Consider the following 24,766-nt stretch of genomic DNA (forward strand, 5'->3'; position numbering starts at 1 on the left):
GTGAGAGCACAGAGGAGGAAAGAAACGAAAGAAGGACGGAAGACGGGAAGTGTTGCATTCAAGGAATGAAGGAACGAACGAGTTTGATGAGTGAGAAGGAGAGAAGCCAAGCCTCAGCAAAACAAAAGAGAAATAATAAGCCCTCAGGAGGTCTGCTTTGTCAGCATCACTGCTGTTCAGTGTGTGTTTGAGCGGTCAAACCTCAATCTTTTTGTGTGTGAGCTCACAGGTTTCAAAAAGTGTCTCTTAAAGCACCTCAAGGTGTTTATATTGTTAAAATTATACATTTTCCCCGTCAACACAAATGCACACAATCGACTGGCTTCAGACTGAGTCCAAATGTTTTAGTGCAGCAGCGGTGCAGAGGAATGCTGGCTCGGACTTGCATCTTGGCGGTCTTGTTAAATGAGAGGAGAAACCCAATTTTTTTTCGCTTCCTGTCTGTAATAAATGGATCCTCGGCAACCATTAAGGCATATTTTAACACCAAATAACTCCCCAAAACCACAGTAGAAACAGACACGGCCGGCCCCCGCCTCCTCAACATCTCTCTGCCTCTCATTTCTTTCTAGTGTTTCAGGGATAAAAGCGAGGGGAGCTGAATGTTCTTCTGGTGGCACAGCATGATGTGTTTCACAGCGATGTAGTTTATAGTCTGCAAGGTTTTTAATGGAAGTTATATATCTTGGTTGAAGAACCGTCTTTAACGGTTCTTCAAATGTGGACATAAAAGTTTGGCTTTTACCCCAAAAATTTGCTGTCTTATGACAAATTGCATTAAAAAAAAACAGCAAAAAAAAAAAACCAGCAAAAACTGCAGTTTTGGATGCAGAGAAAACAGCTGCCTCATAGATAAACACTTTTTTTCGATAGAATTACAGAAGCATTTTGCAGGAAATGTGCAACATAAAGTGGCACACATGAGATGAAAACAACACACATTGCAAAAAATTGATGATTTGGAGATTGGAGCACAGAGCAGTTTTTTTTGAAAATATTGACTCTGCCATCAAATGTTATTAGATACTATTAAGTGTTTTGTGATTATCTTGCAAAAGTGATCAATTATTTCTCTATTAGCACCTCTAAAAATGTGTATTCATTTTATTTAGGAGTGCTTTTTCAGAAATATCGGTTAGATTCAAATAACAAAATGGATCTTAATAAAACATTTGCTAAATAGAGCAACAAAAGTGTAAAAGTCAAACACAATGACAGTTGAAACAGGTGAGTGTTTAGACTGTGATTTATTATACTGATGTGAATTTCCTTTTTATCTCTCTGATCCTTTCAAGAACCAGTCTGCCCTCTAGTGGACAAAATAAAAAATGCAACATCTGGTTTTTTGCTTTGTTTTTTTTTTTTGGTTTTTTTTTGCAATTTCCACTCCCCAGAATGAAAACCTCAAGTAATTAATAGGGAAACTTTCTCTTTTTTCCTTACATTTTCACACAGTTATTGATGCATGTCATAGCTTGTAAGAAAATGAGGTGAAATTAAGATTAACTTGATGAAAAATCCTTTATAATGAAAGCAGCTCCATGTAAAAACAGTTTGCGGTTGCTATCAGTTATTCATACATAATTTCTGAGAATCTACACAATGGAGCTATGAAACACAACCCTAATGCTCATATTTAGGATGATTTTATGACATTAAAAATAGGTTTTCCTTTCTTAAGATGTCACAATTTCTCTCCTAAATAAGTATGCTCTGGTTTCTTTAACATTAAATGTGGTTTGCTGTCATCCTCTGATGACTTTGTCATCATCCTTGATGGTTCACCATGCCCAGAGTGCAGCAGCCATCACTTTGCATGTAGCTGTGGCTCTGATCTCTGGTGTTTGGTGGTCTCTGCCGCATTTCTGTTGATCTCTATAAGAGTGGAAGCCCATGCATCTTCCACACCATGCAGAGTGTTGCAAACTACAGAACAAACCATCGCTGACCTCAAAAACCTTTTAGTGAGATCAGGTTGCCTCAGTGCAGAAATCAATCAGGAATGATGCTCGGTCACCCACAGAAATACGTGCCAGGAAAAACGTATCAGTAATCGAAGCGTCAGAGGAAGTTCACCGCTTTTAAATGTAAAATAATGTGGTATGAAACAATGGTTAGGAATCAAAATTAAAGCTGCGAGCGGTGCTGTATAGCCTGCAGGCACTGCTGCCCTCGCTGCCCCTTTTTGACTGCAGGGTCGATGCAACAAATTCATTGAAAGGAAACTTCGAAATGTGGTTTTATCTCCATAGCAACCGTTTCATTTTTGGGCCGCCTGGGGGTGACGAACATCTCCATGTCATTTTTAGAAGGATTGGCAAAAGTACATTTTTGGATTGCCTTGGCAACGGCGTTTTTTTTTTGTTAAAAAATTGTGTGAGCGACAGAGAAACACCACTTTTACGATCTCGCTGTGCAAACGCTGTTAATTATCTGCCAATTCTAAATCTAACATTTTTCCCCCAAACAGCTTCCCAATGATGCTGGAGGTGTTGGGAGGCGATAGATCCAAATTCCCTGGGAGGACTTTTAAATTTGTAGCTTGAACTAACTGGGATTTTTTTTTTTTTTAGTTCAAAACCTCTTCCTGGGGTCAGAGGTCAATTTATCTTTGGTTATGATAGTAGACTTAAGCTGGTTGTGTGTGTGTGTGAAAAATTTCACAGAGCTCACTCGAACAAAAGTTTCCTTTTCCCAAATTTCATTAGCCGGTCCTGTGGCCATCCCATAATAATTTGAAAACATACTTTGTATATCGCTGAAACCTATGGAAGCGATTCTGTAGCATAACTGTAAATAAAAGTCAAAACCAGAAATGCTTTTTCATTTTCAAAATGAAGCTGCATTTTTTGACTCAAAATTAAAATGAAAAAGCAATCCTTCAAAATGCTTTTTCATTTTCTTCTTCAACACCGCTTATTCTGTCACTTCATTAAAATGATAAAGAAAATGGTATTTGACTTTTCCTTTTCAAAAAGTTCTCTGGTAAATGTGTAGCAAAAGAAATGTCTAATTTGATAATTAAAATGGATTAACAGAAATGCTTTTTCATTTTCAAAATGTAGCTGCATCAAAGGACTCAAAATTAATACGAAGAATCAATACTTCAAAATGCTTTTTCATTTTCTACTTAAAAACTGCTTATTCTGTGTCATAATTAAAAAGGGGGGTCCATCAGTCCAGGACGGCTGCAGGACAGAACTGTAGGATCCCTGGTTGCTCTAAATCTGTCTTTGAATCGTCCGACCAAACTGCTCCTGGAATAATTTACGCGTTGTCAGGAGGCTCTAAAGTCTTTGCTATGAGATTTTGTAACTTTGGACCTGGCAACTATAAATCTGCTCTTTCTATTTCAGTTTTAGTGACTCATTTTTTCTCCAAACGAGGAAACTTTAAGGATCCGAGTCAATCTGAAAATGGCAGAGTAAAAACTTTCTCCAAGAAAACTCCTGCTTCTGTGGTTGTTCTGAGTTGTATAAGTTTGTGCATCCATCAAAAAAAAAAAACTCAGTTTATCCTAATCCCGACCAGGTCTAAACTGGTAGTTTGTGTCACGGGTGGTTAAGAGGTTTTCTACTGTCAACAAAAGGCTCAGGGAGGCCAGGAGCGGCAAGCCCTCCCCTCCTCGCTGAGAGGCTGTGAGAGCCAGCGGTGCACTCCCACCGTGGCTAATAAGGACCGTGTGTGCGTCTGTGCCTCGGCACGTTCGCCCAGATGTGCACGCAGGCGGTGCCGTTTGTGTGCGCGCAGATGTGTGTTTATGTGCGGCAGTGGCCTGCTGTGCCGTTCCCAAATTGAAATGTGAAAGAAATGTGTTGGAAGGTGATGACAAGAGTGAAGTGAACCAGTCATTTCCTGAAGGCCCGGGCCAGATGTGTCACACACAGAGCCTCAGAAATCTGCAGCTTAATAACTAGGATATTTAACCGGGGGAGGCAGAAGGGGTGTTGGTGGGCGGGTGTGCATGTGTGCTTACCTGTGTCCTTAAGACCATGTTTGCCTAAAAATGATGGAGTCTTTTTTTAACATTGCAGTTTATTGGTTTAATTTGCTTTTCTTTTTTTTTGGAGGTTGCAGAGAGTAAAAGGAAGAACGGGAAACGTCTGACGGCCCCTCCACATTCACACTGGGTCCATTCCACACGACTGACCACAATGGCTGCCACTTCCCGCTTCGGAGCAAACCCTGGCGCCTAAAATAACAAAGAAAATAGTCTGCCTCCAACCGTCTGATGTCTTCATATTTCCAACTTCTCTTGTTCTCATTAGCATGTGATTCATGAGGTACAACTTAGAAACACAATCAGATCCTTTTCCAACAGATTGACTGAGGGTTTTTTTGGTTTTCAGACGTCATTTCATAAACTGGGAGTGTTGCAGGTTTTGCGAGACTCGCCATGTATTCACTGCAAACATCATTTATTCATTTTAAGACTGTGCCAATGTTTTTATAAATCAAAGACAAACCATTGTCTAATGTCAGTTCATGTGATTGCTTTGAAGAGAATAATTACAAATTACATTCGACCATCGACTGTATGCGAGAACTGGACTTAATGACCCCTCCCTCCTCGCAGTCCAAACAGCGGATATGACGTCATTGATTTCTCGCAGTTAAAATCTAGTTGATATGAGTGTTTTGCGACGATTATTTATGAATCCACTGTCTTCTGAAGATAAAAACGCTGATGGTTTGTTAGAAAAATACATTTAAATAAAAAATTTTTGGCAAAAATGGTTCCGACGCAATGCATTGTGGTCTATATTCGCCGATCTAGTGAGCATCGATCCACACTGATGTTTCACAGAGACTTCTGGGTAATTTCTAGGGCACTCGATTTTGGAATTGTAGATTCGGACAGCACTTCAAAATGGCGAACGCACTAAATCACTCACTATATATAGAGGTTAGGGTGTGAATTCAGACACAACCATAGACTTCTGCAGAGAAGCTATTACTGTACAAGTATTAGTACTACCCATAATATCCCATAATATTTCGTAATGTGTCCATTTATAAAAAGTATCTAAATATGGTATCATAGTCCAACACATATAGGAAAAAACACCCAAATGGGGTTAAAAACACCAAACGTGACAGATATTGGAACATTTCAATGAAGGGCATTTACAGTTGAGGTCAATCAAAAGCCCCCAATTTTAGAGAGCGAAAATACAATAAAAATGATGAGGTTGATTGAAATTTCTATTTAGTTACATCTAAGCGCAGAGGCAAAACGTTGGGCAATAGAGTTCAATGTAATTTATTGCTAAGCCAAAACCACCAACACAAAGCCAGAAAAGATCAGTGAGAATCATCAATCAAACAAAAGCATGTTTGCAGAATGTCGTCTGATTAAGCTCCCAGATTTATCTGATCTAAAATTTTTATAATTATGTTTAACAAAAAGGGCAAATTGAAATTTCTGCCAAGCATTATTCAGTCCTGGTTTTTTTCAGAAGACGATAAGAGCAGAAAATGTGATTTCAAAATTCCTGATGATGGACAACCCTGAGACAGATCGGTTTATGGTGTTCACACGATTTAAACAATAAACAAATAATAAAAAAAACACTTCAAGAATGGAAAGCAAAAAGGCAAACTCAAACTGTGACTTGGATCGGTTTGGGAAGGGCTTATCACATTGGAGAGAATTACTGTTGATTTCTAGTTATTATTTGTTGTCGTCATGATGCGCTGATGTAAGGAGTAAATAACATTTCTCCTTCTGATTCCTTATTTGCAGAGCTTGTATTGTTTGCGTAGTAAACTCGGTATGAACAACGAACAATAAATAAATATTGTTGAATGGTGAATTTAAAACATGGTTTGTTTTGTATCAATGTAACACAAACGGACCAGTGGAAATCCGATTTTACCGTCCATTGGGGATCACAGATCTACGGCCAAACAGAGGCTTTGTGTCTCTGGCACATCCACCTTTATCGATTCAAATCGTTGACTGTGTGAGAACAAGTGAGTGCGATGTCAGTCATAGAAAAAGGTTTACTTCCAGCTCCAAATCAATTCAGTCGCCATGTTGCAACCAAATGTCGTCAGCAAGCAGCGATCGAGTGGGTCTGAGTCAACCGGTCTCACCAATCAGGAGTCAGCTTGTTGAAGGGTGATAGACATCTATGGGATTTTGGCTTTTTGGAGCCAGTGGGTACTTCCTGTTTGGTACACCAGGGAAGGGGGCCACTCAGTTCTCATAGACCAGGGGTGTCCAAACCTTTTGCAAAGAGGTGATTTAGGGAGGTGAAAGTGCTTGAAGACCAACCACGGAGCCTAACATTGTTTGGACTATTTTAACAACGACAAATGCAAAAAAAGCTATTGCAAGACACAGTTGTAACTGAAGGATGTATCCTCACTGTCAACTTTGCTTTATATTTACAGATGGTTCAAATGCACTCCTCAGTGTTGCACTATACGGACTGGGTTGGCCAATCTGCTCTTTTAATAAATGATCAAGCCGTGCATTAAGCAGAAGATGAAAAACAAAAAGGTGTCAGGGCTGCATTTCTGTTTGTAATGAGTGTTTAGCTGTGGAAGCCTCTGTGTGTGCACATAATCGCCCTCGTAACGTACAACGCCACGGCCGTTCTTTAATAGCTGTGTTTTAAGAACAGCCTTTAAAGCAGCTAGTAAAATATTCCCAACACCACGCCAAACCTTCACTCCAGTTTCCCTCTTTTATTTTTTTTTTCACAAACTTTCTACCACTCTCCACTTTCCTCTGCCCTTCTCTCGTTCCCTCACCTCATTTGTGGGAGAATTTATTAAACTCATTAAAAACTATTCTGTGAATATTCCCAACAGAGGGACCGGGCTTCGTTTTTTTTAATTTTTTTTGTTTTTTCCCAGCCTAAAATCTTTTTTTTTTGTTTCTTTTTTTTCTCCTCTTCTTCTCTTAACTAACCTGTATAATGTTGTCAGAACTGCTTGAGAATGAAGTGCTAAGTGTTGCTTTTTATGGGTAGGAAACAGACTGGAACAGTGTGTGTGTGTGTGTGTGTTTCTGGATGCCACACAAAAGTGCACACTTGCAAACACATCAGCATGAAGTCCTTAACACACATAATCGCACACATCTGAGCAAATGTATTATAAGTTACAACCTGTAAACTGATGAGACAGCCCCAAAGCTTTAAGCTGGTGGATCATTAGCACCGTAGTGTTCTGGTGTGCAGCTGTCTTTATGTGTGTGTTTGCTGGGTAAGAGGTTGACAGTGTCATTAAAGCACCTCGGTGAAAATCTGTTCTCAATTGTTGCAGTGATTTCTGCTGTTTTCATCTGGACAGTAAAGTCTTTGCGAAGTTCTAACCACCAGGATGCACGTTTGCGTTCCATTTCACCTCGTTTTCTCATGGAGACAAACTGACAATTGTCATTCGTAAGTTTGATGAATGAAGAAAGTTGTTTAAAGAATTCAAAAAGTAAAAGTAATAAAAAAACGTAGAGACATAAACACTGGATGGATAATCTCTGATTTCAGCCATAGAGCAAAAATAAAGCTGTACTTAGCTCCGCCCACCTCAATAGCAGCCCAAACATGGATGAGTTTAAGTAGGATGAAGACGTTTTGGTTCCACCCAGTGACTGTAGAAGAGAAGTGGACTGAGTGAGTGTGACGCCACCCACAGAAGACGGTTTACTTCCGTCTCCAACGAAGTGAACCCGATTCAGTCGCCATTTTTGGTCCAAGTCAGCTGGAATCAACGTTTCTATGGCAACTACTGTCACCAATCAGGAGTTAGCTTGATGGAAGTCCACACTGAACGCAGGCTCAGGAGAATCTGTCAATCAAACGTTTTGATGTTGCAGGTTGGGGCCAGCCGGCTAAAACCACATGCTTTTATTCAGGCATGTGATTGGTCAGTTTACAACTTGTAACAGAGGTATGGAAGTGTCTAGGCAGTGCGGTTTTTGACTGGGTTGCACAACAGGAGAAGATGTCTTAGGAATGGAGAAGTGGGATGGTGGCCATTTTTAAGACTAAGAGAGATGTGCAGAGTTGTGGACACTACAGAGAAATAAGCCATAACTCAGGTCTTAAGATAATAGTCTTGACAGATCATAGTATTGACGATTAAATTCATTTGTTGGATCTGAAGAATTTGGATTCATCATATAAATCAGCGTAAACACCTGAGTTTGGCTCCAGCCTTAACAGATCTTGAAGACTCTTTAGCGTCTCCTCTAAACACCAAAACACTGAACTCAAAGGTTTGTTAGTGACCCAGATCTTTCTTAGAGCAAAGTCACTGAACAAACGGAGATATGGAAGGCTCAAAAATACGGTGGCCCTGAAGGGCAAATGACCATTTAAAAACAAGCAAAACAAGTACCGTAATTTCCGGACTACAAGCCGCTACTTTTTTCCTGCGCTTACAGCCGTGCGGCTTATTCAGTGAAGCGGCTAATTTATGGATATAATTGGCGGCCGCCGTGTACGTAATGGTTTGAATTCTTTATCTAACACCAAACACAAGTCATTTATTTTTCAACACACCTCTAAGCAGCCAAACAGCATGGACCTCACTTCAGGTCTTAGACACTTCAGTCATGGTTCAACAAAACGAAGCACGCATGCCCGGCCGCATCCCAGAATCCTTTGGTGCCATTAGACCCAACGTGCACGTGATCGCCGCTACAATATGATGAAGCTTTCAAGTTAAAAGCAATCGTTAAAAGCAGCGTGAAAAAATCCACCATCACCGACGGGTTTGGAAAAGCCGGTCAGCTGCGTGACGGAGAGAACAGCGCATGTGGGAATAACATCAGCCTTTATTTTGTCGGGACACGACTGGAAACACAAATTGACGTGATCGTTTTAACGGTTATTAAGGACTGAGCGGAGTTTTGCATTGAAACGCTCACAGCCTCCGTGTGAGCTGGAGACTGCGTGTCGTGTGAGCTGCGGGGCCGATGGCAGTCTGAAGGCTCCCACACGTAACAACGCATCCGCCCCTCATACACAAAACGTACAGTATTAAGTCCGATTGCTCTGCACAGACACGATTTGCTCCGTCCACCGGCGCAATGGGGACGAAGCGCTCCTCCTTGAAGCCGCCCTGGCCAGAGCTGTCGGAGTAGATAGGAAGGGGCGACAAGGAGCGCGCGTATCGCGCTGAGGCGCGCGCTTTTCAGTCGCCGCTGCTTTATTTTACTAGCGTGTTTTTAACCAGCCCTGTTACTCCCATAACGCTGCCGCGACACAAGCGGAAGGAGAGCTTTTCCCGTTCGCCCTTCCATCTACTGCTGCTACTTGCTCATTCTTAAACACGTACAACAGTGTGGTGAGCCGGGCGTTGGCCCCGCCTTTATCCCCTAAGACTCATGGGAAATGGGGGATCGCGGATGTAAATTTCCTCATCATAACTGAGGGATGTAATGTTGATTATATGGTTACTGTTTGTAATTTTATGTATGATACCTAGATTGTCAATAAGTAAAAAAAAAAAAATAAATAAAAAACAATAACTGAGGAACTTGTGAACAGAATAGAGGTGCATACTGTTTGGCAGATGCAGATATACTCAAATACATGGGCCTGAGACAAAACTGACTCCACCCACTGTGTGCTAATGAATCACACTTACTCTGTGAGTCAGGACGTGATCTGTCAGGATGACAATGTTGCCTAATTCATGCGGCTTGTACTCCGACGCGGCTTGTGTATGTATAAAATTAGTTAAACACGTGAAAATAAGTGGGTGCGGCTTGTAATCGGGTGCGCTTTGTAGTCCGGAATTTACGGTAATAAAACATTACATTTTAGAAGTTTAATCAAAATTCCAGAAACCAATCAAACAAATAAAAAGTAAAGCATTAAGGAAAATAACAGTAATTTTCAGAAATCAAAATGTAAAAAAAATGAAACAAAATAAGAAACTGGAAAGGGTTGGTGTTGGACATCACTGATTGGACGATGAGGTTTGTTCAACAGGAAGTTATTTGGCATGGCGATCTCTTCTACATAGATATTTTTTTAAGATTCTGGCCATAGCCACTGCAAAAATTCAGTGATTGCGCAATCATTCCTTTATCAATAATAACTAACTTTTCTGGTTCCTTTTTTTTTTATTTAGTTTTGCTTTCTGGAAATTACAAACGTTTTTTTTGTTTGTTTTGGTTTTCATTTCTAGAATGTGATATTGTTTTTTTATCATTTTTTTTTCTTTTTTAATTTTTAATATGTTTTTGCATTATTTGTTGGAGTGATTTCCACTTCAGGGCCACCGTAGGAAAAAAAAAAAAAAGCTTTGTGTCCCTGCAGTAACTGTTCACTGACGTCTGGAGGATTGAGTTCCTGCTGAGAGACTCGACGTGTACCGGGGTTTTAACACCTTTTTTTTATATGTTTTTCTGCTGCAAAACAACAACATAATGTTCCAACTATATAACTTGCATCCTTTATTTTAAAAGTTACAAGACAAACAAGAACTATAACTTTCTCAGAGCTGGATGGAGGACCTGAGTTTGGACCCATTTAAAGCAAAGTAACAGAAAAAGAAATACCAGGTGAAAAATGACAGCCATAAACAAACATATTTGTAATGTGTTTGCTTTGGTTTAGGTGAGTTGTTGCCTGTTAAAGAGAGCTAATAAAATCTGTTCTCTTTCATTACTGTGCGGTTAAATGATCTTCCAAAATAATGCTGGGCCTGTTTAGGTGTAGGCCAGTTTAAGGGGCTTTGTTAATTAGGTGTGTTGAAGCACCACTAACTTGTGTGTTAGTGTGTATTCATTAAGCATGTGTTATGTTGTTAACAGCACACCTCACTGGTTTTGGCCGAGGAGGGTTTTAAAGCGGCGTGAGACAAAAACGCAGCACAGAGGAGCCTTTGTTTTTGAGTTTGTTGAGACATTAGTGAAGCAGCTCTGCTTTTGTTTTCTGATTTTAAATTATCTGTGTTTAATTTAGGATTTTAAACAGCTATTATTGCCCATTTCATTTGTTTTTTTATTGCACAGGTAGAAATGTGTGTTTTAATTTATTTTTCACATAGCTGCATTGTTTGTCTTTTGGTTATTTGTTATAACTAACATAGCAAACATTTAACTTTATACTTTTTTATGTAAAGTTGTATTTCCCTAGAAAAACTTCCTGAAGTTCTCTAAGCCAGAGCTCAGACAATGTTCTGTTCACACGTCTGTAATCTCAGATGTGGTCATTTTAGCGGCTCGGAAGTCCACACCTCACAACGGGACGCTCTTTTATTGTCACGCACGCGTGCACGTGCAAACCCGCCACCGCTTCCTGTCATGCCAGGCAACTTTGAAGTTTCTCACAGCTCCACTCTGGAGTCATTAAGACAACCTGGAAAGCAGCAACATGTTTTAAGCCTCACACCACTGAGATGCAGAAGTAAATATAGTCGTATGTGATGCAAGCATTTGAAAAAAAAACATTATTTACACCCCAAAAATATATGCTTTTTTTCCAGCTAGATTAGAATCAGCATTTAAAACTAAACTGGTTCACAATTCAGTTAAATGAAGCCTGGATTATTGATAATTACAACTATATATGCTTGATAAAAAAACTAAAAAACAGGTCATACAAAAAGAGTGCACAATGACAGATTATGAATTTGAGCAATATGTCTAAGAAAGGGAATGGACTTCTCAGTGGTTGCTTTATGAAATGCCCTGGCTCCCATAGCATTCTGCTTTAGAGATACTCCTATGTGGTATTTTGACTCTTATTGCTGAGTCAGGTCTGTAACAGCCGCTCTGTTGTTGCTCAAACCACAGTCATATACGCCAAAATGCTACCGCACTGCAACTTAGGTGCCAGTTTTTCAGCAAATGCGGCAGCATTGGTTTGCACGCCGAGGTTTTAAGAAAAAGTTCAAACTCAGGGGCAAACAGCGATTTTTGTGGAATTTATGTGAAAAACAAGGAACGGAGTCGACCGCGAGTCCACTCCCATCATTCATGTTAACGATGTTATCATGTTAACCATGATATCTGTTCGTTCGTGAACGGCACTTCTTGATTGAATCTGAGTTTGTGAGTTTGTTTTTGATGTGTAAGGTAGTAGTAAAGTGAGATCCGGCTGTGACCGTCCAGCGGTCGCCAGCTTTTGCAATGGCGCCATCCCCGCCTGACCGACTGTTGTACGACTGCCACTGGCTCCATTCATGACCACGCCAGAGATTTTCAGAAAACACGGGCGCCATCAGCCAATCCTGAAGACTCTGCCAATGCCTCCCCATCGCACGGTGGCAGTTGTTTATGTGACGATAGCTTCAGTAAGTGTTCACTGTGGAATCCGGTCAGGACTCTTGAGACCTTTAGATGAACTTTGAGTGGTTTTCTTACTACAACGGTTTTATTTTTTATATCACTCATTTATTTTGCCGTACTTTTACCTTTCTTTGCAGGAAAATTAAGATTAAAATTGCATTTTTGAGTCAAACTGTTGTGAATCAGGAACAGAAGAAAAAAAAATACAATTTGAAAAAGGCCGCTTTTGTGATATAGAAAAAATGGGCGGGTCACAAGCTCCCTGCTCTTCTCCATTCTGATGCATCCGCTTGCAGACAAATAGATCTGCAATACAAATAGTCCCGTCCACAATGAACTCCCGCCGCTCTGCAGAAACTATGTCATAGAAAACGACACATTTTTTGATTTGGGCTAAAAATAAAAACTGCAAAATTAAAGACAAAAAAACAACTGGGAACAATAGTTTCGTAGAAATAAAAAATATAAACTTTTAACGGAAGGAAAGTTTTAAAAGTTTAAGACGGTAACCAAACCTTTAAACAGCTTAGCTAAAATTTAGACACCAGTTTTCTTTGGTTGGTTCATCTCTTCAGCTCCGATTTATCAGATTTCTTATGAAAACACAGTATATAATATAAACTAAACACTGACACATGCAGCTTTATTTCGACCTCTTAAAAAGAGATCAAAACATTTGGTCAGTTCGAGAATTCTTCTCAAAAACTGTCAATGAGTCAGTGGAGCTCGTCTCAATTAGCAGCTGTTGTGGGAGTTTGCGGCGCTGCCATGGTTGTGTACAACACACAACATCTGCTATTATGACTCAGACTTTCACCATCTGCTCACAGAGTTGGACAGAGTTCGCCTGCAACTTTTATGTTTGCATTTAATGAGTCGCACTCCATGTGCGCCAGTGTCATGTGTAATCTTGCGCCTTTCACGTGGTGCCTGCCTGCCTTTTCCAGTGCTAATGTGCTAATCTGCTGTTTAGTCCAACCAGATGGTTTTTTACCCCCACAATGCAGGTTGAGGAAGGAAGAAGAAGAGGAAGTTACCTGCCGAGATCTTCCCCCGAGCATCTAACCAGCTCTTTGTCCTCCATCCACCTTCGCTAGCCTCACTGCTCTTTGGCATCAACCCATTACTGACGTCTGACAGATCCTACAGCCGTCATATTTGGCACAAGCATCACACGCATGTTGGCACCCGTGCTGCCTTTCCATAAAAATAACGCAGATGAAAGCGAGCAAGATCTGAGAGCTAAACTGATACGCAGAAATACGACCTAAAATACATTTATATTTTGTGAAAAGAAGAGATGAAAAGCTCCTAATCAAACCAATCTGCAGAACACACGTCCATCCACGAGCTGGTGGCCTTCATGATGCTCAGCCTGTCATGCATGAGAACGCTCAACAAGGGGAGGTGCAGGACCAGGGAGGATATGTAAAGGGGATTAAACAGAAAAGGAAGCGAATGAAATGCTGGTAACAATTCCTAATAGCCGTTAGGTAATAATTAGGCATTAATTAAGAATGTAATAATTAATTTGCTAAAGTTAATTAATGCTTATGAGGATTTTCCGCAATTATTTTTATTCCAAAGTGAAACTTGGCATGAAAGTTCCAATAATCGATTTATAGTTGTTAGCTTAGGTTAATTAATGCTTATAATGTGCAATTCACATTCATTAAGGGTTAGGTCAGGCTCAAACTATAACTTCTTTGTTGCTCCCCAATTTAAAAATAAAGCACAACTATAGTAAATGATTACTTTAGACATTATTAGGGTTTTTATAAACATATTAACTAACATGTAAATCTTGCATTCATAACTTAGGACGGCTTTTATTAATGCTTTGTAATGCATTAAATAAGGCTAAATAATAAACATTAGTTATCTGTCAACTCACACATAAAAAAAACACTTAATAATGCAAAGTTATACTTGATAGGTGCTGTTAACAATTTTTAAATAGTTAATTAATACCAAATTATGCAATAGTTATCATTAATAAAGGGATCTTTACTGTAAAGTGTTACTGGAATGCTTTTTTTGGCTGTTGGAAAAGAAAAACAGGAAGAGTCAGAGGTGGGGGAGGTTTGTTGGGGCCGAACTGCTCAAAAGCTTCATATTTGATATTTATCTTTTTTTTTTTTTAAACTGATCACACCATCTGCATGCAAGCTCCAGTTTAACTCGCAAGACAATGATCTGTTTTCCTGGACTGTCTCCCGCACAGAACCAAAACCACAAGACTAAAAATGGGCCCTTGTCTTAGACTATTAGGCAGAAATTGCTGTGTCAACAGAATTTGTTTCTCCCATTTCCATTTTCGCCGCTTCCAGTGTGTTTTGATAGCTCACTGGGTTCACTCCACTGCTTTTCAGAGGAGCTACACAGGAGTCTCTTTCACAGATAAAATCTAAATTTCTAACAAGCTAACGCTTTTTTTTTCTTTCCATCAGATCTTGTCTTATCTAAAAAAGCGAGATCGCATCTGCCCTAACACATTTACAAGTGCATTTTTTATGCCTTACTATTCATAAATCAGCTGAGCCTATATAGATGATCTTTGAACCAACAATCTGTGGATTCCAGATGATTATTACGCCCCCATGAATTTATACAACAGTAAAAAAAAAATGAATGCAGCCATAAAAAGCAGTGTTTTGTGAAAGTATTCACACCTTATTGGATTTTTTTTTTCTGTTGCTTTTTTTACAGCCTTGGAATCGAAAACAGATTTATTGTGATTCTATTTAATGAACACAACATCTTGACAACACTTTGAAGATGTAAAAAATAGTAAAAAAAAATATATGATGAATTAAGAAACAAGTAAATGAACAAAATGAAGTTTGCATAAGTGTCAAGCAACCCGACGGCCTTTCTCCAACCTGTTTTGCATCAGTTGCTGCTTCAAGTGTCTCAGTGTGCCTTAACAACGTCGGCTCTTCCAAGCACTTGGGTGTTTGCCCATCCCTGGAGGCAGATTCTGCACTTCACTGGTGAACCTGTGAGTCATACAACAGATTCTCAATCTGACAAGGCTGTTTTATGGGTTATTCCAGTGCGTTTAATGAATCCCTTCAACCGCCCCAGCTTTGCTTCAGCAGCTTTTAGACTGAATGAGTCTGATTTCCAGTCCTCTGAAAAAATAAAACTGCCTCGGAAATACGCCGTTACTTCGTCACATTTTCTCACAAACTATAGCTAATTAACAGAAACCCACAGCATGATGCTGCCACCACCGTACTTCAAAGCTGTGATGTTACTTATTGGTGACAAAAGTTGTTTTAGGGTTTCCTATGATGGCTAAATTCATTTTTCCTACTCCAAATTCCTTGATTTTTTTATTTAGCTAAATGTTTTTTAACAGGATTGTCTGGTTTCCTACAACAAAGTAGTTTCAGTATTACAAAAAAAGTACCTTAATCAATAAGGTTGTTTTATTTATTTTTTAAGTATTAACAATAAAATAAACTACAATGTATTTCCAACACTGCATAAATCTACTTTGTGAGGTATAAATGCTGCTGGATTAAACGACTGTAGAAATAACGAAAAATCTCCAGCAGTTTAGTTGAGTTGTATAGGTGTCACACCGGGGTGCAACACAAAAGAAAGACACTGAGCTAAACACTTCCTATCTTATAATTAAGAAAGTGACTGTTTGCACATGATTTCCTAAATACCTGCAGTCGGGCTGAACAGTTTTCTTGCCTGCACGGGCCGGAGGAAGGGTTAAGGGTGTTGGGGTGAATCCCTGCCTCTGTTCCTGTGTGCCTCTCTTGCTCCACCCTCTTCTCAGCTGGAGTCTTTTCCCTTTATCAGGACAACAGCATAAAGCTTCAGCCATTTGGATGTTTTGGTTGCAGAAACCTTTGTTTGATTCTGTCTGCCGGTCTCTTCAGCTCAAAGCTCTCAATAAATCATCATCCACCAGTCTGCGGATGGGGTTACGGTTAGGGTTGAGCTAATACCTGCAGCCATTAACAACATTTCACTTTGGACGCACTTAAAAAATATCGTGATATTTCATAAAATCAAAATTTTCCTACACCTTTACTAAGCACAATAAAAAAACTGATTAGAAAAGCACCATTAAGCAATATAGATGATGAGCTATTTCTTACTAATCAGGGCCTAAAAAGACTAAATCTGGGAGGGGGGGGGGGGGGGGTTGGGATTGATCTACTGGAGCAAAGAAGCTTTTATGTAAGGGTTAATGACCTTCACAGAGTGCATTAACAGAAATTAACACTTTGCGTCTGATGGTTCGGGCTTCCACGGCGTGTGTTAATTTCTGATAATGCACATTTTGAAGGCCATTCACCTGCTCATCATGGTCACTAACAGAAGAAAAGATCGTTTTTAGAACTTTTATTTTTGTTCTTTTTTTGGTTAGGATCACTTTTTTCGAAAACGATCGTCATCATGGGTTAAGTAAAGCATCAGTAAAGAGAGAAAATTCACCTCTTTCCGCTTGTTTTTGTCCAGATAATGAAGCCAAAGGTTGTTTTAAAGAAGTCAGTGCAATGATAAAGAACTTTTAAGCTATGTGACCTGAACTTCTTTTTTAGGTGTGCATTATCACTTTTTAATGCACATCCATCAGCCAATCAGACTGGAGAATTCACCCGTGCAATGGTATAATTTCTGTTTATCTCAACCGTTCTCTTTCAAAGTGTGTAATTTATGTAGAGCAGAGAGATGAATCAGCACAAAATTTTATGTTTTGTTTTTTTTTAACTCAGGAAACACTTAAGAAGCCATGTCCAGCTATTTTAGGGTTAGGCTAAATACTTTAACCCTGGCACGTTTTTGTGTGGTAAAGGTAATGCAAGCTAAACCCTAGCTTTAGACTAGTTTAGATAAACTTGCAGTCAAAAATGAACCCTCTAAAGGTTGGAGGGTTGATGTATTAGCAGTTCTTAGATGTGCCGTTATCTTACAAAGCATACATGAAGTCAGCAGGTGCGGTCAGAGCCCTCCAGCTGTATCCCTCTCTGCAGGGGTCGCTCGCTTCCTCATTAGCAAACCCTAAAATCCTCAGACGGGTTTTCGTGTGGTTTTTGTTGCATGACTGCGTGTCGGCGCTAGACACTGATCCGATGGTTAGCTCATGTGAAGGGATGAAAGACCGATGGAGTTGGCGAGCTGATGGCGAGAGCGGTTCGGCCGAGGTAAAAGCTTAATTAGAGGGCTGCAGAGAAGGACCGCCAGTGACTCAGCCAGAGAGGATTAAAGTCAACAGCTCTTGATTTCCATCAAAAATAAATAATGATCGGAGTGTTGATGAATCGGAGGCAGATTTTTGGGAGAAAAGGATGGTTTAGGCTGATTAATGACTGAGAAGAAGGATGAGGGCCAAAACAAAACTCGGTCTCATGTCCCATCTCGTTTTACCGCACTGCATAGACGTTCTCCTCCAAGGAGGCCAAACCGTTTTCCTTGTAAATTCTTCAGTTTTAGCATCATTTTTCAGTCGGCCCATGCAAATCGTTTATTTACTGCCTTCTATTTGGAGCCACGGCGACAAGTGGTAGTTATGCAAAGACGAAAAAAACAAAAATACCCCGAGTTCTGAATATACGACAAAGCCCTCCAGCTATAACTTCTTGCAACACATTTAGTTTGTGTGTGTAACTAAGCTATAATGTATCTGGACAGAGCAGGATGCCAGCCGATGCCCGTTAAAGGCTCTAATGTGGCGGTGGTTTCATGGTGGTTGGCACAGATCAGCAGAAGAGGGCAAAGAGGAGGATATTAAAAACGAGGGATGTGGGGGGAAGCTAAAGAAAGAAAGGCTGGTGCTGCATGCGGCAGATGTGCACGCAGTCTCCCCATCTTTCTTTGACCGAGGCCGATTCACAGTGTGGGCCCCCTGCTTTTGCCCTTCATCCCATCTTTTCTTCAAGTGCTTTGCTATCAGGAATGGGGGGCAAACCAAACAGCTAAACTTACCGCCCCCCCCCCCGCACTTATCTTTTATTAATCAGACCTCAGCAGTGTGTCAGTGACGCACCCAAGTTGTCAAATGTGTCTCAAGAACTTGCACAAAGACGCATAAGAGCATGCAACTGACCACTGACAAATGCCTCGGGGTGTTTCATATTTCCTCCGCTCTGAAAAACGAGGAAAAAGAAAAAGCTCCAGAGCTCAGTTTGTGTCTGAGTATGTGTCAAAGACGGAAAGAAAGAAAGAAAAAGAAATTAGTGAGACGGATGACTTGAAAGCGTCTACCTCCTCCCTGTCATTCATAAAGCCTCTTTGACTCGCAGCGCTTTTCCGCCCTGCACTCACACACACTCTGCGGCTCACAGGCCAAGCAGAGCGGATATTCTGGGTGGTGTTATTCCAGGTGTGGAGTCGTTGAGGTCTCCATGCTGTGACCCTGTTATCCTGGGAAGAAGGAGAGTATTAGACACATGCAGGGAGAGGAAGAGACTCTATATCAAAAACACATTTCTCCCTGAGGCTGTATCAGTGCAGCAACACAGAGATGTGCGCATATAGACACATGCACTGGAATTCCATCGTTCTTGGCTCAGATGGGAAGTTTGCTGATTGCACAAAAGTCTGCAAACCCTTGCATGGATGCAACCAAGAAGCAGAAAAATTCTGGTTTTTTTTTTATCTTATCTTTTGCAAAACGGAAAACTTTATCAAGTAATATAAAGAAAAAGTTACAGATTTGTACGAACACATGAAAGTTTTACGAATATGTCTGTATGTCTTAGACGGGTTTGCAGAACATGTCAAGGAGACAGATTTTTAGAATTCCTTTACAGGTTAAGAAGGTCTCAACCCACCTGCCCAACCTGTTCAATTAAGGGTTACGATCACCTAAAACACCTGCTCACTAGTCTCTTTAATCAGGTGAGCTTGGAATTGAGACAGTTAAAGCTAAAATGCACTTTTTGTCTTTTTGATTGATTATTTTAGTCAAGCAATATAATCAATCAAAAACAGAAAAATGCAATAGAAATACTTAGATACAAATTCCTGCATTTGATGAAAATTAAAGCCACAAGCGTCATTTTACTAACTGCCCCCAAGGCCCCCTTTCCACCCCCACTCCCACCCCACCCCTCGTGGACTGAGTGACTCGCCCTCACTGCTCCCCTCTCCGCTGCACATGACTGATTCACAACTAAAACAGTTCTTTTCAAAATGGCTGTTTTTCTGTTGGTTTTATCTCCATAGCAACCATTTAATATTTTTGTCGTCTTGGGGTGACAAACAGGTCTTTGTGATTTTTAGAATAATCGGAAAAAGTACATTTTTAGATTTCCTTGGCAACAGAAGTTTTTTGGCAACCACACCCACATTCTCTAATACGTTTGCATCGTATGTTATATTGTTTTATTTAGCCTTAGCCAACGACTCATTTAGGAAGTTTTTATAATATCTCATCAAAAAATGTGGGAAATGCCACTTTTGCGCCAATTAAAATCTAAATCCTTTGTTTTTCAACACTGGCCCCACTCGTTTTTTTTTACGGTTTCCCCTGCTGTGATGTCACCTTTTTTTTTTTTTTCGTTCACTATGCCCAAAAATCATTTTCAAATGTTGGTGAGCTTCTAAATTTGAGGCGGGGGTGAAATTTTCACTCAAAGGTGCATAAAAGAAAGAAGAATTGCGAAAGCAACCTGGTCCTTGCAGTCCAGGACAGCTGCAGGACAGAATAACAGAAAAGGATGCTATCCTCTTGAGATTATAATTTGCACTGATACATAAAGTACACACACATATTGACTGTCAAATAGCGTTTGATCCAGGTGAATACTCAATTCTGATTGGCCGCTGGCTGTGCATTAAAAATTGATAACCGCACGCCCCAAAAAGAAGTTCTGGTCACCTATCTTAAATCTTCGGTATCACTGCGCCGCCTTCTTTAAAACAACCTTTAGTTTCATCATCTGGACAAAAACAAGCGGTAGGAAGTGAACTTTCTCTCTGAACTGATGCTTTATTTAACCCATCGGGACAATCAGCATATATATATCGCGAATCTTGACTACAGCGGTCTGATTTAGATTGCTTTTTGTGAAAAAAGTGATCAAAATAGGAAAAGAAACAAGAATTAAGGACTAAAAACTGGTTAATATTAATTTATTTTGTAAGTGACCATGGTAGTTGATGGCCTTTGAAGTGTGCATTATCACTTTTTAAAGCACTTCCACTTTGCGTCGGACAGTTTAGGCTTCCACAGTGTGCGTTAAAAGGTGATCATGCACAATTCATCGGCCATTAACCCTTACTTAATTCATGTTTTATCTAATAATGGTCAGAGTTTGAAAAAAATAAAATTACGTGCAGATATGTATGCACCGCATACTTTTTTTAACTAAATGATTGCATCTTAGAACTCGATCCAGGATGGAAATCGAGGTTCACTGGACGCCTTTACTGCCAACTCTCATGTTTCATCTTTTTCTTTGATTAAAATAATGGCCCAACTATTCCAGTTGAGCTGATGAAAGAAAAAAGAACGCAAAGTGGAACATCTAAAGGGATCAAAACAAGCGTTGTTCTCTGCTTTCGGGCACATTTGTGCCAGGGTTGGCCTTACATGTCAGTTATGAGCTGCAGATGTTTGTGTGGGCTCCTTCTTTTAATGATTCTTGTTGTTTTTTAATATTACGGCCTTTCTGCATTACGAGTGCTTGTGTTTGTGAGAAAAGTGAAGTAATGAGTTCAAAATGTTTAGGCGACTTGAACTGAGAGCTTTTTTAGCAGCTCATTATTCCGCCGTATTGCAGGAAATGATTGCCGATTACACACACTGATGGGCAACGCACATTCGCACTTTCATGCAAACGCAACTCACAACGGTGAGGGGGAACCAATAACCTCTGCAACACTTTCCCCCCCTGATGATGTCATGCACACACGGTTTCACAGGTAATGTGAGGAGAAAATGTTTTCACCTCCTCCTAGCTCGATGGAGCGAACCACAAAAACAGCACCTGCTAGCTTGCTATAGTTCTTTGCATGCTGCCTGGCCCTCCCCACCCACCTTTGAAGGTGGTGGTGGTGGTGGTGGTGGGGGGGGGGGGGGGGGGCTTGAGATGTTTCCTTGCTGAGTAATCTTACAAAAACATGTGACATTTGCAAAAAAAAAAAAAGAAAAAAAAACATAGTAGGTAAGGTTCTTCACACCTTGGTCATGGCTGGAAAGAAGAACCGCTTCACCTCATGTAATAAAAATGCAATAAGATGGTTACCGTGGCAACACCACAAAATGACCACATTTGCAATGATCCATTTACCTTTACAAGCTCATAAATCCAAACTAACAAGTTAAAAGTTAAGAGTTGTTGAGCTGAGCTGGAAGTCGATCACTCGCAGAAGAGAGATTCGGATTTAACGTTACAAGCCTTTTTATTTTTGTGGAAAATTAATTAGCTCACTAAAATTAAAAAAAGACATTTACCGTAACGCACAGTCACCAAGATATTTGTAAGAGAGCTGTGTTAGACTTCAGTTTTGCATTTGATGTCATGTGAAAAATAACTTCACTCAACATTGACAAATTCTGTGAACTGCATTTAATCGTGGTGTACCTCAAGGAACTAATCAAGAGCCACAGTAATTTTGAGTTTCTTCATTTTTAGGGGTTTTCAGCTAAAATTTTGGCTAAATAATGACTATTTTGCATAAAACATAGGAAGCTCATATTATGAATTAAAATTGAACCCTTTGAAGACCCACTCCAATCCTTTCTTGGTCTATTTTCAAAGCCTTCCCAGTGGTCTTTTAATTGTAAATGTGTTCTTTTTAGTCAAAACTTAAAAATTTATTTAAAAAAAATGTTGGACATAGTTTTTACAGAGCAACTGGTTCATTAGAAATTTACCTCTGAGTTCTGGGCAGAACTGTTGGCACAGAGTACGCCCCCCCTCCCTTACATGCTCTCCCACTAGCTCCCAACCAAATATTAGCAGTGCAACAAAAATGGCGAGCAATATTGGAGCCATCCAGCCTCCACTTGGACAAGGAAAATAATGGATCTAGTCATCTACTAGTGGATACATCAGAATGGGGCGAAGCAAGGACCTTGTGGCCTGCCTAACGTATTTTCTCCATCACAACTTAGCCTTTTTTCAAACAGCAGCTTTTCGTCTGCTCCTGATTCACGATTTGAATAAAGAAATACTCAGAAAGGCAAAGTTTTCTTTATGTCCTCCATCATCAGAAAAACGCTACAAGAAAATATTAAACCACCCAAAAAAGTATTTTCATCACAGTGGGTCCTTAACACGGGAGATTTCATTTCCAATACCTAAGAAACACACACGCTTTTAATGTAATTCTTCATCTGTTTACTTGATGTGATTCAGAGAAAAGCAGCATTTCATATCGACTCTGCTGCATATCAACGTTATAGGCTGCTTCTCTTTGCCTCAGAATTAGTTGGAATAACGTCAATCGCAGAAGTCGTTGAAGATTTAGGGTAGTCGAACAAAAGTCAACACTGGACAAAAAAAACTACTGCACACAAAAAAAATGTATGTTTCGAAGTAATCTAAGACATTTGATGGATTAAAAAAAAAGGAGGATAAAGTTGCTCTAGTTGTTGAACTGTCATGGACATCACACATTAACACAGTTGCTGCATATAAAACAGTCAGGTGTCCTGCCCCGTATTTACCTTACCTTTGAATCCACAGTCACCACCCACTGTGGGTTCAAATAAGCGTCTCACATGTACGGTATCGCCATCGCATGCCGTGCGGTTTAAAGCTCTTCTCACTGCATGGCTCTCCTGGTCCTTTTTTGCTCTGGAAAACAATTGTGTTTCCTTTTCGTTTACGCTCTTCCAGTCTGTTTAGTCCTATAAACATTTTAAAACTTTGACTTTAGAAATAGAGTGGATATCTGCTAAACGCATTTGAGTTTTTCATCATGAAAAAAGGTGACGTAACACTATTTTGGCCTGGTCAGCGGTGAGTTTGAAGAGTCTTCCAGCTATCTGGACTCCTGAGTCGGCGGACGACCGTCTGCCTCTGCTGGTGTGAACGGGACAGGCTTTTGCAGCCAGAGCAGGAATTTAACTTACATAAAACCCTGAAGCAGACGGAGGCCTGAATGCAGAGCAGGCTAATAATAAAATGAATCAGTAAATGTCATAGATCCATCAATTTCTATCAAGCGTGTCGGTAAATACCAGATTTTCAATGCAAAGACAACATGGGTCAGCTCACTTTGATGATGAGCCAGCATAAGCAGGATGTGCTTGCTGGACCTCTTGCTTTGCAGCTTCACCACAACAGAGTTCAGCTCCAACTGCTGACTCAGCAGAAGATCCGGAAGTTCAGACCTGGACCTGCAGAACCAAACACGGACAGAACGCAGATGTATGAGTGACATGTTTGACGCATCGCAGACCTGACCTTACATCACACACACACAAGTGGAGCGGAGTCATGCTGCGATGAGGGAATGACTCTCCCACACGCGCGCGCACACTTTCCAATGCCACTTCCGCCATAAAAACCCTGGCACGGCTCCACGTGCCCGTTAGCAGACGCTAAACAACTGTTAACAAAGCATAACCCAGCCTCCCCAGCGCGCAATCATACGTCCCTTCAAAGCTCGCAGGTAATTATGGGAGAAGATTTCAATAAACAGCTTATTCAAAGAACACGCCCAGTTTTAAAACAAAACCTGTTTTTTTTTTTAAGAAAAAAGCAAGGCGCTGGGATTAAATGAATTTACAAAATCAATAAAAGTTTGGGTTATTGTTATTATTTAAACAGAATACACTTATTCACAACAATTTCACAGCAAAAATCTAGGAGGAATTGTTTTAATCCATCAAAATAACTTTCCTCACTCACAATTTCTCTCATGTTTATATTTTTATTTCTAAGTATGACAATGGGTTACGTCATCTATTTATTTAAGGATAAGCAAGGGCCTACATTTCTTTTCGGCAAAGAACATTCTCACACAGTAGTGATAAAGTGAGACCAAAAAAATGTATTATTTATAAATTACTATTTATTTCCTTTTCGGATTATTTACCTAAATTTAGATATAGGCTTTTTTATCCATCTACTTTATTAGTAGATGGATGGCAACTTTATTGGGAGCGTTACTGGTTGTTTTGTTTTACTTTTCTATGCATTGTTTTAAATAAAAAAATATCTAACTGAAAATATTTATATTTTTTGAAGATTTATTTTAAATCGTATACCTACATAGTTCTCATGCAAATGTCCTGCATCACTTTATTAATTTTAAAACATCACAGGATTATTAAAATTTGGATGTAATAGTAAATGTTTCCTTATTTAAAAACATTTGAAATAAAGATATCCTTTTTATGAATGTGACATTTTTTCAGAATGAAATTTCTTTGAATTCTTAAAACTTAGATTATTTTTTAAATTATTTTAAAGGGGCTCGAGCAGCATTGATACATTAATTTTGAGAAAATTAACAAAATTCTTATCGAAATTGAACAAAATCTAAACATTTCCTATTGTGTCAAATATATCCCACGCAATT

The 24,766-nt window shown here is 39.8% G+C and overlaps 1 protein-coding gene across 4 annotated transcripts in view; it reads right to left on the reverse strand.

Annotated features, from left to right (window-relative positions):
• Positions 1-4,017: 4,017 nt before the first annotated feature.
• The window catches only part of LOC111947089 (uncharacterized), an 86,058-nt gene continuing 65,309 nt past the window's right edge, over positions 4,018-24,766 (reverse strand). For 2 of the 4 annotated variants that reach the window (XM_078943194.1, XM_078943196.1), the window contains exons 3-6: positions 23,458-23,579; positions 15,940-16,069; positions 15,142-15,258; positions 4,018-4,192 (exon numbers count right to left, since the gene is read on the reverse strand). In XM_078943194.1, coding sequence (XP_078799320.1) covers positions 15,183-15,258; positions 15,940-16,069; positions 23,458-23,579 — 328 coding nt within the window. In that variant the 3' untranslated portion in view covers positions 4,018-4,192; positions 15,142-15,182. Of the gene's footprint in view, positions 4,193-15,141; positions 15,259-15,939; positions 16,070-18,490; positions 18,650-19,336; positions 19,434-23,457; positions 23,580-24,766 lie in introns of those variants that run through there. The other 2 variants (XR_013654211.1, XM_078943195.1) reach the window with 2 other exon arrangements.

This window comes from Oryzias latipes, chromosome 24, assembly GCF_053564925.1.
Source record: "Oryzias latipes strain Hd-rR chromosome 24, Olatipes_Hd-rR_3.1".
NCBI classification, from domain to species: domain Eukaryota; kingdom Metazoa; phylum Chordata; class Actinopteri; order Beloniformes; family Adrianichthyidae; genus Oryzias; species Oryzias latipes.